At 36.0% G+C, this 19674-nt stretch overlaps 2 protein-coding genes across 7 annotated transcripts in view; one reads left to right on the top strand and one right to left on the bottom strand.

The window, feature by feature from the left end:
* The window catches only part of LOC112053596 (protein lingerer), a 37250-nt gene extending 25139 nt beyond the window's left edge, over positions 1-12111 (bottom strand). For 2 of the 6 annotated variants that reach the window (XM_052885428.1, XM_052885422.1), the window contains exons 1-6: positions 8629-8777; positions 4813-4887; positions 2914-3036; positions 2429-2540; positions 1585-1746; positions 321-406 (exon numbers count right to left, since the gene is read on the bottom strand). In XM_052885428.1, the coding sequence (XP_052741388.1) occupies positions 321-406; positions 1585-1746; positions 2429-2540; positions 2914-3036; positions 4813-4887; positions 8629-8736 (666 nt within the window). In that variant the 5' untranslated portion in view covers positions 8737-8777. Of the gene's footprint in view, positions 1-320; positions 407-1584; positions 1747-2428; positions 2541-2913; positions 3037-4812; positions 4888-8628; positions 8778-11945 lie in introns of those variants that run through there. The other 4 variants (XM_052885425.1, XM_052885429.1, XM_052885412.1 and 1 more) reach the window with 3 other exon arrangements.
* Positions 12112-15348: 3237 nt separating this feature from the next.
* Positions 15349-19062, top strand: LOC112053594 (myb-like protein X). Its single transcript, XM_024093056.2, has 5 exons — positions 15349-15692; positions 16374-16520; positions 16829-16965; positions 17516-17730; positions 18089-19062. The coding sequence occupies exons 1-5, from the start codon at positions 15548-15550 to the stop codon at positions 19038-19040; spliced, it is 1596 nt and encodes a 531-aa protein (XP_023948824.2). The 5' UTR covers positions 15349-15547; the 3' UTR covers positions 19041-19062.
* Positions 19063-19674: the final 612 nt, after the last annotated feature.

The raw sequence follows: 19674 nt of genomic DNA, 5'->3' as shown, positions 1-19674 counted from the left end.
TTCAAGTAGTCGCATTTGTAAATTCAACGTTAAACTCAATCCTTAATTTGGTCTGAATTTGGGATTTTATTGAATATTGGACATATTTAAAGTGCTATAGGTATAATTTTCTTTACCAATAATTCTAAAACAGTCAAAGCAAAATTGGCCAGTTTTTAAGTGAAATTTTCTAGATTGTGCGTCCTTTTATTACGAGAGGTCAATGTGAATAGTACAAAATTGAACTGATTTTGAAATAGTGATTATTGAAACAAAGTGAGTGTGTGAAATAGTACGAGTATACTAATGGTGTTTATAATCTGATAAGAAATATAATGTACCATAGTCACCTTGGTGTCTGAGAGCGAGCCAGACCATTCCTCATTGTCCCAGTCTTCTGTGGCGGGGAACGAGTCGATGTTGCCACCTGGTGCGACAATAATAATAGACTAGAGACTAGAGATAATAGAAATGCAGCATGTTTTTTTTAACCGACTTCAAAAAAAGGGAGGAGGTTTCTCAATTCGACCGTATATATTTTTATTTAAATGCAGCTGTGCATTTAAATAAAAATAATATACTGCATTTAACGCAGTTATAATAGAAATGAGCATCTTGTTTGTAATTTCTTCCGACACAAAAACAAAAATTAAAATCCTAACATTTCTAAAATTCGTCAAATTATGTGACTAATGGCCGTTTTCAATAACCTACCCAAGATTACGGATATATAGCTATCCTCGATTATCAGTAACAGTCAAACTATCTTTACATAGTCAAACTACGAGTATCTCTCAGTAGGTTATTGAAAAGCAGATAAGAACAGAAAGATAGATTTCCTTAACTTTAGTAAGCAAAATGGGGGATAGATAGATTATTGAAAATGGCCGTTAGTCAACTATGGAAATTGCGTTCTGGCTAAGTTCCATCCAAATTAACAATAAAATATAAATAAGTGATATTTGATAGCTTAATTAATTAATTGATTGTGCTGTGAGGATGTAAAAAGGCAAAGTTGGCCAATCGAAAATTTCATCCAACTTTTTTACCATCTACTTACAGCACAAGGAACAAATAAATTCTCCACCGACCACATTCAGTAAGAAACTGGAAAAAATTTCGTGGATCCCCAACTGTTAGCCCCTAAGTTTTTAACTCGTCAATGGTGACAAGGGTCTACCCTATCAAGTGTCTCGTGGACCATTGACATTGAAAATCAATGCACTGGGCCAGTGATTCCCAAAGTGGTCTATATCGACCCCTAGGGGTCTATGACAACCTGCAAGGGGTCTACGTCAGCGAAAAAAAAAATTGGGGGTCTATGAAATTAAAATGGTGGTCCATGATAGTGGATCTCAACACATACACTGACAACAACAATACAATACAACAGATACAAAATTTGATTCTAAACTACACTACACTACAGTTAGAAATTTACAGGAAATCAATATCAGGTAAGTAGGGTGTCTAGCCAACACGGAAAAACATGGTAAGGGGTCTACGACATTTTGTGTCGACAGTGTGTTACGACAGTTTGGGAAACTCTGCACCAGACTAACGACGCAGTATGTAAGTGTGTGTATATTGTATGTATGTACGTACCGGTGTCGGGCGCGTGCGGCCAGTCGGCGTCGTTGCGCTGCACGTGCGAGCGCGAGGCGCCGCCCCGCCGCGCGCCCCGCCCCGCGCCCCGCCCGCCGCGCGCGCCTCCCCGCCCGCGCCCCGAGCCGCGCCCGCGCATCGAGCCCTCGCCTTCGCCGCGACCTGCGAACAAAACATTTATGAGGAGAATCATTACCAGCCTCAGATCAATTGTATAGGACCTGCCTCGCTAGACGTTAATTTACTGTCAAAGTCAACAATCTAATGCGATTATAAAAACTGTATCTCAAGTATCGATGTTCCTTAGTTGTAATCGTGTTAGTTGGTTAAAGAGCTCCGTAAAAATACCGTAAATATTTGTACAGTTGGATGATATAAAAACTAAATCTTCTAGTATAGTATAAGATTTGGGTGCAATACTGATCTGAGTTACCAGTCAATTGACTTCCAAACATGCCCTGGTAACTCTCAGACACAAAGCATGGTTGGACCAGTCTCTTTTCTGTCTGTCTCCCAAAATTTAATAAATGGTACAGTTAGTTTCACAAACGCTTAGATAGTTGTCATCATTCTGTTTTATAGACTAAAGCTAAATTGTAAAGAAAAATTTGTTAATTAATTTATGCGTGAATTTGTACGTTATGTGTGTAGCAAAATCTAAATACAAAGTTTATATGCTTGCAATATATGGATAGATGATGATTGTCTGTCGGGTAAGTGTAGGGGTAGGGTAGGAGTAGGGAAATCTAGGGGTAGAGGTAGGCTAGGGAAGAAGTGCACATAAGTCAAAGCGAAGCTTGAAGGGGTCCGCTAGTTAACCATAAAAATAGAAAAGTATACTGACGGGTGCGCGGGCCCGAGCGCGAGCGCGGCGCGTCCCGAGGCGGCTCAACGTCGCCGTTGCCGGTGGGGGCCGGCGGCTTCTTTTTCTTCTTCTCTGTGGTTTGCCATTCGCCCTGCCAACACAACAAATACATTGATTGAGAATTTGGTTCCATTCCCAGCTCAGGTCAATCTTGGATTGATGAATGAAAAAGTTTTAATAGCTTACTATACTATAACTGATTTTCTAAATGAATAGTTCCAACACTCGAACCAATTGCAACACTCAACAGGGTTAAGTTGACGTATAATTAAGGTAACATGACATAATAATAAACAAGAATGAGCTAGTCGTCTATCCTATATCGCCAGTACAGTCTCCCATTACTCCCCACCTAACTCACGGGTTCTAGCTGACCTCGTACTATCTCGGCTCGTGACAACAAATGCTTATGTGATGTGATGAGATGTGATGTGTCATGTCATGTCATGTCGCATGTCATGTACCTGTATCCGCTGACTCTCCTCGAACAGCAGGTTACAAGCGGCGGCCATGTCATTGTTGGTGTCGTGCAGCGCTGAACAAACCTCCTCCTCAGTGCGGCGGGTCATCTCCATCAGCTCAGTGACCTGGAAGAGACGTTATCTTATTTAACAAGGCTTCTTTTGAAAGGAAGTCCTTTACTTGTGCTTAAAACCTAAAAACACACACAACCTTTAAGATATGTATATATGTGTGTTTAACATATTGTAAATGTCATTTATATTATTTTTTATTTAAATAATAATAGTTAGATACAAAAGAGTAAAAAAATATTATTTTCTATTTAAATCTGTATCTAACTATCTATTCACCATTTCATATTGAATTTTGAATAAAATCTTAAAATCGTGACGAATCCTGATTTCAGATCGGAACACAGCAATACTGCTTGGCGGCAGAAATGAGCAGGAAGGTAAAATGAAATGATTCTAATAAAAACATCCAAACAAAACGGAACGTCCTACGGCAAATGCTTTCATAGCTCCTGATGGTTCGCGTATACACAATCTTACTAGTCACTGGTCATTAGCAAGTAACTACAATCCCGTAAAAATTACGTATTTTTGCAGTCATTTAAGTTATAGGTATTGTTAGGAGTTCTTAACAACACAACTAGAGGTAGAAATTACAATGGTGGTACAGCCTCGACTAAAAACAGCTCTGTTGGACGATTCTGAAACATACCGCCCTATGCCACTACTTTAGTTCAAACTTCATTGTTGCTTACCATTCTTATGGTACGGTTGAATGTTGACAGCCATATTTTTAAACATGAATTTATTAATACACATAAGAATAAAACTTCCATTTCCTTTCAAAGTAAAGTGAACTTTAAACAGTTGTGATTAAGTATATTATACTTTGAAGAAAATTGAGGTTTAAATCTTAATCCATGTATATTATCACAGGTTCTCGCATGTATCTATCTATCTCAGGCATTATATGTTGTCTGCATGTGTGCATACATAAGCAATTACGAGTACATTAGAAAAACCTCCTCCCTTCGTTGCTTAGGTAAAGTAAAAACAAACTACATTTTCGCAGACAGCTATGTTTATCAAACACAAAATCAATGAAATGAATAGAGCGCGGGTAAATGACCTTTATTGTTCGAGTGACTTTTCTGACGGCGACAGAGATAAAAACATACATAAAGATTGAGCAAGAACATTGCTCATGCTGCTATCTGTTAGGAATCAAGTCAATGAAATAATTATGTGTTGTGTTTAAAAATATATCGCGCATGTTAAAAACGTATCAACATTTCTTACGTGTACTCGTGTACATAGAAAATGTTAATTTTTTTCAATATACAAAACTGTTGTAAACCCTATCATACTGTATGGATCAGTAAGTTAGGAGGTAAAAGGGACCTCAGACCAATAGAGAAAAAATTATTGTTGTGTTTAGTGTCAGCACACAATATGAAATATTTGTTGGTGTTAAATATTTTCGATGTGTAAGTTTTTCATCCTGCCCAAAAAACGACAGACAATTTTGTTGGTGAATTTGAGTATGATACAAGTGCTAAGGTTCTGAGAAAGTAGGAGAATACATGGAAACGAAATGCTTATCTTGAGATGGATGTGTGGTGTGACAAGAATGGATAAAATTAGGAATGAGTTTACAAGAGGAAGTCTGAAAGTGGCGCAAAGTCTTTAAAAAAATCGAACCCACGGTCGTGGATGCAGAAAACAGGAATACCCACTGCACCATGCGGCATATATTTCAACATATTGATTGGCAACTCTAAAACTACTTGGGCATATTGTTAAAGAGTACTCAATCCTCAATGTAATTCTTTTGTGAAATAAAGATCTTTATCCCTATCGACAATAGCACATATATAATGTCATACTAACCATACGCCGCACGTCGGAAGCGTCCTCGCTTTTACAGTCAATCATGTTTGCCATACGAAGTTGTTCTGTAGTGGCCTGCAACAATAACCGTCAACTTAATAATATAATCCATTAAACCAGCGGTTCCCAAAAGGTGTTCCGCGAAACCCTGAGGTTCCGTAAAAGGCCCGAGCATTCCATATTGTAAATCGTTTCACTTGTGATATTTTTTTAAAATTAAGACGAATATCTTAGCATTCCATGGATTCACCATGCGGGTGCCGGGTCCATCGCGTGGTAGAGAGAAAAACACCAAGCAAAGTCCAGAACTTGTGACTACTGGATGTAGGGTTAAGGAATTCCTTGACGATCGATCAACACTCCCCTTCTCTGCTCGTGTTGTTCTCCCTACCTATCCAAATTTGGTAAGATCCTATTAGAGCAGTTTTGGATACTCGTTCTAATATAGAACTAGCTGCACTTCTAAAGAGGCCAAGGTCTTTAAGCAAGTTATAGAGAGATTTTGCTGGTAGTCCTCTCGCACCTACTTCTACGGCGTACAGACTATCTACATAGCCATTTTTAGTTAGTTCATTTGTTAGGTCATAATATTTATTCACTTTTAAACTGTGGTCCTGCGGAATGTTATTCTCCCACGGCACAGTAAGCTCTACAAGTACTATTCGCTTTGTTTGTACATATCAATAAATTAATTAACGTAATTTATTATTCACTTTCAATTAACTTATTTTAAAATATTGCATTCCAAAATTCCATAGGAAACCGATATGCTTCTGGTGTGCTACCACACGTCACGAGACAAGTGTATTTATGTCTTTAGTTTACTTCATTCTTAAGCTAGGCTTCCGCCGAAAAATAGTGAAACAAAAAGGGTTCCGAAGTCAAAAGAATTCGGGAACCGCTGTATTAAACAACACTTAGTACCTAAGCTAAGAAGTAAGCTCGTTATGAACTGTCTCATCAGGCCATAATTCCTTTCCCTATGTCTATCTTAAATAGCGCCTCTTGGAGCCGCTTAGTAAATAAAATAAAATAAAAAAATAAAAATAAAAATAAAAAAATAAAAAAGCCTTTTATTTCTTGTCTTACAAGTAATATATAATATTATAGACAGATTAATAAAAGTAATAGGTACAAGAACCCCTCTAGGAGAGGGTGAAGGCCTCCTCCAGTTCAGACCATCTCTGCCGATCTTTGGCTAGTTTAGCCCATGTATTGCCAGCGATTTTTGCGATGTCGTCGGACCACCTACCAAGTGGTCGGCCAACTCGTCTGTAACCCGGGGGGCCTGACCACGATGTCAGTCTTGTTGTCCAACGATCGTCACTCATCCTTGCCGCTTAGTAAGGGGCGTAACAATAAATAAATGTATCGATAAGTAACGTTTATAGTCGCATCTTGTTCATAAACCTTAACGAGTTAACAATGTTTTTAACTATATTTACGGATTTTATGTTCCTTTTGCCAGAATTGACTTTTTAAGAAAACTATATCCTTAAAAAGTCAATTCTGTCACACAACAATATCTGTTCTTTCCATTAAATGTTTACGTTCATCGGCATTGTTATTATACCTACTTGAACCCAATTTCCTTCATGAGTGTTCTCATTAAAGCATTTAAAATCAAGCAAATGTTTTTGGTATTTTTCTCGATTACGCTACAACCAGTGCACATCATTATTTCTGTTGACATTTATGGCTTGAAGGGACTGTTCATATCGAGCTTACTATGGTCACTATACCCAACTTAGCAAAAATAAAATGTTCCTCAAAAATTAGAAAGATCGTGTTAGGAGTGGGTACATCATTAATCCAGTGGGTAGGGATATATTTTTTTATTTATTTATTATTCTACAAAAAAACACATTTAAATTAAGCCTAACCATAGTCCAACACAAACCACAGTTGGTTTTACTGTGCACTCGTTATTATTACATAATACAAAATTTAAGAACATAAATAATTAACAAACAAAAGAGAAGAAACACCAAGAACAAAATGAACCTAAGAACTCTCGGCGTGAAACCAGCCTCGTGAAGTTATTTTGGCAACAATAAGCTTCTTTTTAATAAAATATACGAAGATTTTACTTTTATTAAGTAGAGAAACACGTTTCAGAAACACGTGCCCCTGAACCGAACGAAAATTAACGAATATTATACTCCGAAACGTATTTATTCCTTGTCGTTTTCCTATTCAGGAACGTTATGACGAGTATTATTTATTGATTTTATGATTTAATTATAATTTCGTGATCAGACATCAATGTTGTTAATATTAACATTAATGTCTGGTCTTAATATTCTTATTAGTCCCTCAGTACATTACCTTTATACAAGCTAAGTAATTGAGTTTTAAGAGGCGTCTTTTACGGTCTAAATATTTTTTAAATAGGCAAATTACCTTTAAATCTTATTTTATTATAGCTTAGCAGATTATATTGTAATTCAGAATGCAGTTAACATAGGCATAGGCATAGATTAAAATATGTATAACTAGCGGACGCGACTTCGTTCGCGTAGTATTCAGTTTTTCACAAATTCAGCGAGAACTATGGATTTTTCCGGGATGAAAAGTAGCCTATGTGTTAATCTAAAGTAAAATTTATTTCCATTCCAAATTTCAGCCAAATCGCTTTAGTAGCTATAGCGCAAAGGAGGTACAAACATACAAACAAACTTTCGCCTTCAAAATATTAGTGTGATAGTGTGATCAACTTAAAGAATCCAAATCATGATTAAATTTATGTTTAACCTGACTGCACGTTTGAACTTAGCTTGAAATACTATTTATTATTGAAAAAAAGCAGCAGCAGTGTTTCGTAGAGTCCTTTTCATGCAAGTAGTCCCGCGGCTAAAACCTGAGCAAAAAATTTACAGCACCTTACACAAATGACAATAAGACCGCCTTTACCAAATGAGCGCCGCGTCTGGGGGACTTCTTTCATGAAGAGGACTATACTATGTAAAGATTGAAGACACGGATACCTAGATATCAAAATAATGTACAATCAATCGGCTTCAAACTTCATGATGTTTCGGAACATCGGGCAACGCCATCTCACTAACCGTCGCCTCCCACGTCTTGATTTTAGGTTTGATGGGGATGATGACTAGGTTTGAATATATTGATTTTTATGATACATACGGGTAAATAAAGTCAATGTTACCTATTTTATACATAAAAAGCGAAGATTGTCTGGATATTTGCAAAATAAATAAGATTATAAAATTTCAACATCTATTAAAAATCTATTAGATGAAAATTCATACAGTTTTAGCTTCCTTACATTAAATGTGATTTTTTTTAATAAATGAACTATACCAAAGATATTAGTAATTTTGTTTGAACGCTCATACAAATCTAACGATCTTACGAATTAAATCTAACGATCTTACGAATTAATGACATTTTGTATGGGGCGTTTTTCAGGGATCCTTTAAATCCCTGTAGCTCTGAAAGTAATGATCGTAGATACCCTGTTACTGTTACAAAATTGCTTTACTATTGGCATACTCTTAATTTATATACAATTTAAAAAACTGTCATCATCCCTATTTATATCTACCTGCGCTGACACCTGCAGCTAACTTCCGAGAATTCATAATGTTTGAATCAGACTATATAATAGTCTGTTGACCCCCCACCAGATGAACTGATGACATCAAGCAAGTCGCAGGGATTCGCTAGATGCAGTCCGGCTCAGGATCGTGATGTTTGGAAGTCCCTACAAAAGTCCATGTCCAGCAGTGGACGTCCATCGGCTGATATGATGACGATGATGATAGTATGTATCTACATAGGACAACATAGTACCTGTGGTTTTGTCTTTTCCTTGGGCTGGGGCTTGTCTGTGGGCTTCCCCTTGTCCGTCTTGCTCTCCTTCTTTGCACCACCCTTGGTGGCGCGCGCACCCAAACTCATCTTTAACTGCCTAAATATTTACAGCCTCTATTTACAAGCAGCTGCAACAAACAACCAATCATTAAAACAAAATAACAAAGTTGCAGAAGTTTACCTTAACTATAGAATGGATATGGATTGATAGGCAAGGTGCCTAGGAAATAACTGATACTGAACGTGACTGCATGGAAACCCTTGATAAAAGTCAACCCTTTTAGCATCTATATTTTTTTCAACATGTTTCTTGTCTTACATGACTTTTGCGTAACTTTTACCATTTACGGACCACATGCAACTGAAGCTTATTCTCTAAAAAAAGAATAATTTAACCATTGGTTTTATTTACCTCTTCTTGAGAAAAGTTTTAAAAAGGAACTACTTAGATGAAAAGTCAGCAAGATAGAGATACAATAAGGATAAACCATAGTTTTTATTGTTTATCCTTATTGTCTAAAAATTCGTTCTAAATCGCCACAGAAAACAATTTTCCACCTATCAACGCAGGAAATCAATACATACTTGTAACTTCCTCAGTATAAAAGTGCTTATATAATGTCATTATTGGAAGTGTTAAGAAAATTCTGAGACAAGAATTGTTGCCAACTATTTGTCAGTAATTGGAAGCCAATTAGTTTCCTGATGATTTGTTGTATGTGAGTGGTATTGAGATTCAGCTAAAATGTACACAAATCTGTTGAGTGTACAAGCACCTTTCAATACTCATACATACTCTTCTGAGCAGAACATTCATGGAAGAGGAATAGGTATTTTGTTTAGATGCCACTGAATGGGCAAAGCTGTTTCTAATTGCCCAATCTCCCTACAACTCCTCTGCTCATAGTCTATCGACTGATCACACAAGATCAAAAAACAAAACAAAAAAAAAGATGCCACTGAATATCAGACCAATGCAGTCAGTTTTGACTACCAAAGCAACACAACATGAGGTGATCAATGACCTGGATGACCTGCTCAGCTCTGGTGGCAGAAGTGATTGTGCAGCAGACATTCACTTGAGGATTAATATTTCAAGGGAAGGCTTCACTTTATATTAAAACAATCACAGGACTAATGACCTGATGATGCCCATTAAACAAACACAATTTCCATGCACCAGAGTATCCAAACAACACATACTAGATTGACTCCCTGACAACACTCCATGATGCATTCAATGTCATTGGTGGTCTCCAACGAGGACCAGCATTAATGGACGAAGTGCAGTAAAAGACTCAGGTTACAAAAAGCTAATTTGACCTAGTTAATAAACAGATGCCCAACTAATCACCAAATGGAAAACATTTTGGTAGTCTACTCTAACATGTACAGAACAGGACCATGAGGTTCAGTTTTGAAGTGAAGCAAAAACTAAAATACTAAACTGTCATATTCTAGTGAAAACTAGTGAAAGGTTTCAAATCCAATTATTAAATACAAAAAAATCTATACTAGCAATCTGCTGCTTTCACAAATCACAAGAAGATAATTATATTTCTAAAGGTTTCTAAGTTTAAATAATAGACAGATGATGGCCTTATGGTCTTGACTTGAAGGTCAATCACTCTTAGATGATGAAGAATAGGACGCTAGAAAGACATTTGAGGTCTAAACATTGTGAACCACAGAAAAGCTATACTGCTATATGCATGCCCAAGAATTCACAACTATAGAACTTGCAGATAAACCAGAGATGTATTGTAAAACTGAGAGACAGTTTTTAGTTAAAAGAAAACAAAACAAATGATTCCTGAACACACTCTTAAATAAGTCTGATAGATTACTGACAGAACCCAACAGTGCTCTATACTTGTTTTGCATTTGATACTGTTTATTATATTTTTCTAACCTTGCATCAGCATTAGTATGAAATGAAGTTGACATAACAAAAAGTGAGTCATCAAAGATATGGCAGGACTCAAGTTTATGTATACTCTTAAGTTCTTTGTAAGCAAACATAAGAGATAAGGGAGAAAAGTATTCACATTGACCCAGGCTAAATGTACAAATAATAATAATTAACAAATGTGTGTAACTCTTGAAATTTAAATGTAACTTCACTATTCAATAAAAATACATTTTGGATGCAGAGATTACAATGCAATCCTTTCATTTGTGTTAATCTAGATTCTAGAGCAATATATAGACCAATTACATTCAGTAAGTGTAAACTGGTTATTTTCACTATTTAATAATATTGGGCTTCTCCAAACATTGTTTATAGTATGATTATTAATTCTATAGACACAACTAAAAATGACTATAGACACAACTATTGACTAGTTATATTATGTGTCTAACTTGTTAACCAAACTAATCATCAGTGAAAACTTACAATTCACCTACTTTTGAAGGTACTTGTTTTATTTAGATCTTTCTAATATCTCAGGGGTTCTCTCTCTTCAAGACCCTTTAAAGAGAATTTGTATTGTTATTTAATAACCATGTTAATATGATCACAAATATCCAATTAGAATTAATTTTTTAAACAAGTTTTAAGTATGGAATTCTTATAAGCTTATTACCAGAAATAATATCGATTTTTGCAATGTATAGTGTTGTTCAATAAATATCTGATCACAACACAGATTGGAAGATTGTGTTTACAAATTAACAGAAGGTGAACAACTTTGTTGATATTATTAGTGGTTGTAACAAATAGGTTAGACCTAAATGTACTTAATCGTTGTTATGCGTATTATCTATTATAACATGATACGGAAGGAACTGCCAATCAGCAATATTATCTTCAAACGGAAAATACGTAAACAAACACTTGGGTGGATACATAAATGATCGACCCGATTTATACTTAGAAAAATCAATCAGATATGGAATATAAGCACGTAAAACAAGTTACGTTGAGAAAAACATGAGAATTTGCATTACTTTTCGCAGAAATAAGAACAATGAATCACTGAACTGCAAGGGCGATACCAATTTGAAAATTTGCAGCGCCACCGAGGCGACAGCGACGTCTTCCCACAACGAACCGTGGAGATCCGACCGTCTTCACCTTCGCTCGTAACGAGAGAGCTCACGTCATCAATTTCTAAAATTCCCAACGACGACGAAATTCAATAGGCGGCACATGTGGGGGACGCCATTCTTGAAGCACCTTTCTTGGTATCAAAATGACAGTCTTTGTTGACGAAAAAACCATCCACCACACCAGTATACACCTTATTTGTGCACTCAACAACACGTTTTCCATCCCGAGAATAAGAATTTACCTTAAAGCTATGGATTTATCCGTAATTTATCACGATTTTCTAATAAAAATTACGAATTTCCATACCTGTGAATGCGCTCTCAAAACGCAAGCTGGTCACGTGACTTGCTAGTGCTGTAAATTTGGACTAGCACCGATAAGATAAACGAAAGCCGTACCGATTTATACCGTAATGTCTTAAAAGTTACGATTCAAATATTGTGGTTTTACCGTTTAAACGTTGAAAAAACTTTATTACATTTTCGATATTACTTTCATATTTTTAAATTCGTATTTAAAAATATGAAAGTAATAAGGTAAGGTAAGGTTCAAAAAGCCTGGAACTCAGAGCCTTAAATTGTCAAATGAGCCAGTTTATTAAAGTAAAATCCGGCCAAGAGAATTCCGTAGATTAAATTAAAACTTTAAACCCTTTTAGTGCAAAAAATACTGATAGCTTTACCCCACACTATGGAATAAACGATCGAATGACGAATATCATTTTAACTTTACATGTAGGTAGAGAAACCTAAATTTTTTTTGAGATTTCTTTTAGACGTACTTAGTTAATATATTTACCCATGCTAATTTTCATTTTAGTAGTTTAACAGAATATAAATCCTACTTTTTCGATTTTTTCACGTATCCCTAAAAAGCCGTATAGCTGTTGGGACTGGAGGAGAGAGAGGTCAAACATTTGACTCTACAGTTCGTTTCATGTAGGATGGTGCAGGTAAAAGTTCGTTTCACTCTTGAAAATTTTCCGCGATTCATGATAATAGTTTATTGCAATGAACGTCAAACAGACGACTGTCATCGTACCCATGCTATCTGAAAACACTTTAAACAAAAATCAGCACTTAAAACCTGCATATTGTACAAACGGATAGCTGAAACAAAATTTTTAGTGACCAATCTAACGATACCTACGCTATGAGATAAACGAGTACAAAATAATCATGTAGGTGATGAAAATATTAGGTGCCTACGGAACCCTAAAAAGTATAATAAAATGTTAGAACTCAGATCTGTACAGACATTTTTTAATTAAAAAAACTATTATATTGGTCTATGTCTTGTCTATGGTCTCTGTGGGAAAAAAAATACCGCGAAATCTTATCGAAATGGCAAATAGAATAAATGTGTGATGTGTCAACGTCAACTGTCAATCTTGACTTGAGGGTTGAACTCATCAACTGAAGAAAAGAAAAAAAAAGTTTTAGTGATGGGCAAGTAGTTAAATATATCGAAATATTTATGCTTCAAAACTCTCCCCTGAAAGTTGTGTTGGTGCAGCCTGGTGGGTTCCCAAATATAAAATAGTTTTGCAATTTAAATGTCCTCCAGAAACCTCGGTGTTCACAGGAGAGGCTGTTGCCCTGTTAGAGGCAATCCTGTTTGTCCGATCCCATAACATAAAACAAACTGCTATTTTTACTGACTTCCTTAGCTGCTTGTATTCCATTAGGGAAAACCCTTTTAGAAGTAAGTCAAAATTTTCTACAATATCCCGGGGACTCTTTTTCTTCTATGTAAACCGTTAAAAAGTGGACAGCAAAATTTAAACGTAGTCGCACGTCCCTTAAAGGTGATCAACGTGGAGGAAGGTCAAAAACAGCAACCAGACCAGAAATCATCAAAAAAGTGCAAAAAATCGTTTTATACGATAGGCGAGTGAATGTGAAAGAGATAGCTCAGGAAGTGGGGGAACTCGGAAAAAAGGGTGCGAAACATCTTGCACGAAGAATTAGGGATGCGAAAGCTTTAAGCAAGATGGGTGCCACATTTGTTGACTGTGGATCAAAAACAAGTCGTAAGGACATTTGGACAGATTCAAGAGGTATCTGACCCATTTTGTCTGACGATTTGTAACTATGGATGAGACTAAGGTCCACCGAAACGAAACAGCAGTCGAAGCAGTGGGTGGAAGCCGGTGGCTCAGCGTTAAAGAAAACGACGTCAATCGCATCTGCCAGTCATAGCCAACGTTTTTTGGAGTGCAAAGGGATCCTGTAAATTGATTATCTTGAAAAAGGCAAAACAATTACATGTGAATATTACTCCAACCTTCTAGACCAACTGGATGCCAAAATTTGCGAGAAAAGAAACTGCGGGAGTTAAAGTATAATTTGCTCAGTCATCCGCCCTATTCCGAAGATTTGCCGCCATCTGACTATCACCTCTTCCCAAACTTGAAGAAATTTGTTTCTGGAAAGCTCTTCACGGCCGATGAAGAAGTTACGGAAGCTGAAAATGCATATTTTCACAGCCTTCCAGAATCTCACTTCCAGGAAGGAATACTCCTGTTGAAGAAACGCTGGACCAAGTGTATTGAAGTCAAGGGGGACTACGTAGAAAAAAAAAGTGTGTGTCAGCTCCGACGCACGGATGGAGTTTACTCTTTTCAATAGCAACGCCTGAAAAGTGAAAGGTGCGCAAGCGAGGTGCAGGGCTGCGTGCGCGCCCACCAACAGCGTGCACGTGCGTGCGGACGCGCTAGGCATGTGAACGCTGTTGGCGGCAGCGCACTGTGAAAGGTGCGCAGAATAGGTTGCGCACAAAAAAGGTAACGCTATGCGTTCATCGAATTTTACTGCCCATATTTTTTTCATAACGGAGGCTATATATGAAAAATCTATTCTTAAGGAGTGAACTCCAATAAGTTATGAAATGACATGCGTTACGTATGAGTATTGAGTAGTAGTACGTATGAGTATGAGTATTGAGACGTGCTTCGGGGTAACTTTTTGTTTCTTTTTAACATGCACACTTTTTTTTGTTGGTAAACAGTGCACATCGAGTAGGGCTTTAGTAAAGCTTATGTTAAAGAAGACTAAATTTATAGAATTGTAAAATAACTAATAGACTTTATAATATACTTCACATTATATATTTTACTCTTACAATGATATAATCATTAAAATAAATTAGAAAGTTGCGCACTAAAGGTGCGCACCAAAAACGTGACACTTTTTCGTTAGTTCAGTTGGTTTTACCCCTCGGATTTTTCTCATACCGGGCGCCTTATATATAAAAATCGATTCTTAAGGAGTAAACTCCAATAAAATCATTTTTAAACTAAAAATCACAGTCTTATATTGTCAGACCGAGAACTTTTCACCCCACCCTCGTACGTAGTAAGTACTACCTATTTATTAAGCACTGGTTCTAAGACCTTCAGTCTTCACTGCAGAGATCACAAACGGGGCATAGACTATAGACAATTTTCATTAGTACTTAATAGTTCCATGATAATTTTTATTAATTTGTTCTTTATTGATACTCGAAAATAAGCATCGAAAATCTATATATCGAAAAGAATAATATCGCTGATATATATCAATTATTTTCAGAAAAAATATCGATATTTTGTCGATTTTTTTGCCCAAACCTACGAAGTCTTCATTTGACGTTTATATTACTATTTTGTTTGACATTTACAAACAAAACAATTTTTAGAAAATGTGAAACGATACAATAAAATAATTAAAAATTAAAAGATAAAAGTAAATTTTCCGTGTAAACTACGATGCTAGCTAAAACTAGACATTTCCTTTATCTTGCTGTACTTATTTAAATTGTAAATTTGGGAGCCTGTAATTTCCCCTCGTGTCGTTAATCACTATGTCGCTGCTCGAAGATGTGTTTTTACAAGACGAGGCAAACGAGGCCCAAGAGTTAGAAAGAGTCATCGAAGGCGACGAATTCGACGAAAGGCCTCGATCACGTTCCGACAGTGACAATAATAGTGAACGGGAAGATGAAGCAGGTATTCTATATTTCTTGAAGTATGTATTCTGTCGCTAGCATTTTTAGTAACGATCTATCGGCTCACATTAGGGCCAGGCCTTCCTCCTTAAACGAAAGGGGATATGGAGCTTAAGCAATGATGTTAGAAGAAAGAACAGGTTATACGCGGACCGCAAGTGGCACGTTAAATCTAATTAGCAAACCTGAGCTCAATCGCCGCCACAGAGTACTTTTTTTAATCGCCGCAATGTCATCGCGCCGTTATGGTCAACGCCGCTGAAATAATTTTGTGTGCCAGTTGTAAACATCCAATGTGTTTATATACCCTATCTACTTTTTTCTTCTAACATCATTGAGCTTAAACCAACAATGCTGCTTCATCCTCTTAATTTCTCTGGACAGTTTCCCAGAAACTCAGGGTTTTGATTATTTATATATACTGACTAGCTGACGCCGCACGGTTTCACCCGCGTGGTTCCCGTTCCCGTAGGAATATGGGGATAATATATAGCCTAATTAGCCTTCCTCGATAAATGGGCTATCTAACACTTTTTTTCAAAGATTTTTTCAAATCAGACCAGTTCCTGAGATTAGCACGTTCAATCAAACAAACAAACAAACTCTTCAGCTTTATAACATTAGTATAGATTTAAATTAAAACAAGTATGACTTTATTATCACATTCTTTAAATTTTTTCAGAGGAAGAAAAGAAACGAGTTGATCCTACATCAACCAAAACAAGACGGGTTATCAAAAACCCAAGGTTCATTTTAAACCCTGCTCGACTGACCGGCCCCAGAGGTATTCATGTAATACCAGAACATTTCAAAGATTTCAAATTTAAAGGTAACCTGATCTTTGCAAAGTATTTGCTACTGTAAAGTAATTTTTTATTAAAGATTTCGTGTTTCAGTACAATGTTGTGTAGTAACTGAAAAGGGTATGGATTTTCATCCTACTCATAACAGATTAGCCTGCTTCCATCTTAGATGGCAACATCATTTAGCATTAGATGAGATTGTAGTCAAGGGTTAAATTTTAAAGAGTAAAAAAGAAATAAAATATTTACATTTTATATAAATCTAAGAAGATTAATATTTGATTTTTGGTTAGTTTTAGTATCTAACCATTGTATTACCAACTACTTATTACAGGCAAAGGCCATGAAAAGGAGGACTTGGACTTGGTTTTAAAGAAGTTAGAGCATTGGGCCTACAGACTGTATCCAAAGTTTAAGTTTGAAGATTGTCTGAAGAAAATTGAGACATTGGGCAAGAAAAGACCAGTTATGGTTAGTATACTTAAACTAGGAATGGCAAAGGTGCAATGCACAAATATAAAACTGTTGTCCTGGACTGCTGCAGTGCAGTTGTAATGCACTTTGATTTTTATTTTACAGTATAACAGTATTAATACAGGCAGGTAATTCAGGTATTTTATTAGCTACATGGATTCTGATGAAGAGAGATGGTAGAATCTTTACAAATAGTCAACTGACGTATCAAAAGTGACTGAGCCTACTTGAAATAAATGAATTTTGATTTTTGATTTTGAGACCAAGAGTGATTTCCTAACATTTAAAGATGATAATGAGATATTGATTTAACATAGGGAAGCTATGATTTCGTAAACTTTATAAATACAGCTTGTGCTGCTTCCCGCCGCAGTCTGACATCTGAATATAAAGCTCATAATCTTATATCACAACACCTTAACATTTGTGTGTAATACTTTTTATTGAACTTGGTCTATATTTACCTACATTTTCACATTCCTTTGTTTTTCATACATTTTATATCTTGAGAAATCTCTTATAATATGACAATAAATTGTAATACCAGGTAAACCTACACAAAATAAGAACAGATCAGTTCATGTCTGAAGAGACAGTGGTTCAAAGAGACTCCAGTGATGATGAAGATAATGCAGCCACCAAGGAAGTCCCGCCTGAGGATGAGTTCGATAAACTCTTGCAACAGCAAATAGAGTTAGCACGGTCAACTCCAGCACCAGATTCTGTTAAAAAGGGAATGGGTACAGCAGTTAAAGAAAACAGGTGAGATAATATGAAAATCTTACTCTTACTTATTGGTCATATGTGCTTTCTATTATATTATTATAACACTAATATTATTAAGGCGAAAGTTGGTGTGTATGTAGGTGTTTGTTCCTCCATTGCGCTGCGGCTACTGAAGTGATTTGTCTGTAATTTATTATAGAAATAAGTTTTACTCTGCATTAACACATGCTTTTCATGCTGGGCGAAGTCGCGGGCGTTCGCTAGTAAGATAATAAATAAGTAACTCTTAACTGCTTGCTATAATTTTTTTTTTATTTCCTTATCCTTGAACTTTTAAACATTCAAAAGTATTCACATTACTTACGCATAATATCTGGTTATATTAATTTTCCAGATCATTGATGACGCCCAAAGCAATGTCCTCCCCATCCATAAGCAATGAGCAACGTGAGAGAATAATAAAAAGCAGAAAACTTGCGGAAGAGAGGAGACTTGCTAGACTTAAAAATGCTTCACTTAATTCAAATACTACTCAAAGACTTGATGATATTGCAGAATCTCCATCTAAGGCCGATAATACTCACGAACAATTAATTGATACCAGTATTAATTATGTTAACTCTGAGAATGATAATGTGAAAACACCATCCAATGGTGATAATATTTCGACTCAAAAACATATAGATAACAATGAAATCGATAGTGATAATACTAAAAAGGTAACTATTGAAGAAAGTGACAAAGTTACAAATGGTAAAGTCAAGAAAGTGAGAGCAAACATCATAGATAGTTCTGATGAAGACGATATCGTTTTAATGAATGAATCTATTAGGGCTGATGTACATAAAGAGTGCGATGGTGAAAAAAACTATACAAGTGGTGAAACTCAGGTTCCTAGGAAAGTTTATGCACAAAACAACGACGATGATGACGTAATTTTAGAAATTGACGAAAATCAAGAAAATGATATTTTAGATGTAGAAGATGGCACTGTTTCATTAAATAAGGGCAAAGACTGTGAAAATGCAACCGTAAAAAATGTTACAACTGGGCTAAAAAGTAATTTTGATGGAATTGTAGATCTAGATGATAATTCAAATGATCCTTCTATTGTAAGGGAAAATGGCTCTCTACTTATTACAACAACAGCAGAAAAAAACGCAAATGATGATGAAGACGTGACCATTAATGAAAAGTCAAGTAAAGAAATTATAGGCGGTCATACAAATTCCAACGAAAATCAAAATGAAACGCGTAACGATGAAGTGGAAAAGGTGTTAAAAGATAAAGTAGTAGAAAACAATGTTGAAGAATTAATGGATGTTGACTTTGATGATGATTTTTAATAAAAATGTTTTTTTATTATTATTGTTTCTTTTTTCAATTCATGAGTCATGTTATAATATCACTTAAATATCTTCGTTCGCAGTTTTTCATTCTACCTATAAAGTTAAGTGACAAGAAACTCTTAAAATACATAAGCACCATAAATAATCCATTTAAAATACCTATCACTCCTTTAACAATCCTGCAGAATTTCAAATTAAACATTGACGTTAGCCCTCATTCACAGCGTTTAACTATAGTATGAAGTAAAACAAAGGTCTATTTCCGTCGCCCAAAATTGAAACTGCAACACTGCTTTAAGCGTCGTGTTTTAAAAACGCTGACGTGAACATATACTTGGAAATGCATTCGTTGTATTAGGACGCATTTTTAACGTCCGTTAAAAAAACTCGTGCGAAGGGGATCTTATAGGACTAGTACCTACGTTACTCAAATACCTACGCATAAAAACGTCTTTTTCAAACATTTAGCCCTCATTTACCTACCTTTACCTTGTCACCCTCAAAAAAACTACAGACAATTTTTGTTTGTAAATTTGAGTGCGGTTCAAGTCCAATTGGTCTTTAGTCCAGTATTGGTCCAGACTGACACATATGAGGCCGCCCATTGCTTACTTGTAGAGCTTCCAGTACT

This window comes from Bicyclus anynana, chromosome 2 (assembly GCF_947172395.1).
Source record: "Bicyclus anynana chromosome 2, ilBicAnyn1.1, whole genome shotgun sequence".
NCBI classification, from domain to species: Eukaryota; Metazoa; Arthropoda; class Insecta; order Lepidoptera; family Nymphalidae; genus Bicyclus; species Bicyclus anynana.
This window is presented reverse-complemented; position numbering and strand designations above follow the sequence as displayed.

Bases quoted from the DNA above. Each gene is read 5' to 3' on its own strand.
- LOC112053594 (XM_024093056.2), top strand. From the start codon at position 15,548: ATGTCGCTGCTCGAAGATGTGTTTTTACAAGACGAGGCAAACGAGGCC. The intron at 15,693-16,373 runs GTATTCTATATT...AAATTTTTTCAG, and splicing joins TGAACGGGAAGATGAAGCAG to AGGAAGAAAAGAAACGAGTT. The intron at 16,521-16,828 runs GTAACCTGATCT...TACTTATTACAG, and splicing joins CAAAGATTTCAAATTTAAAG to GCAAAGGCCATGAAAAGGAG.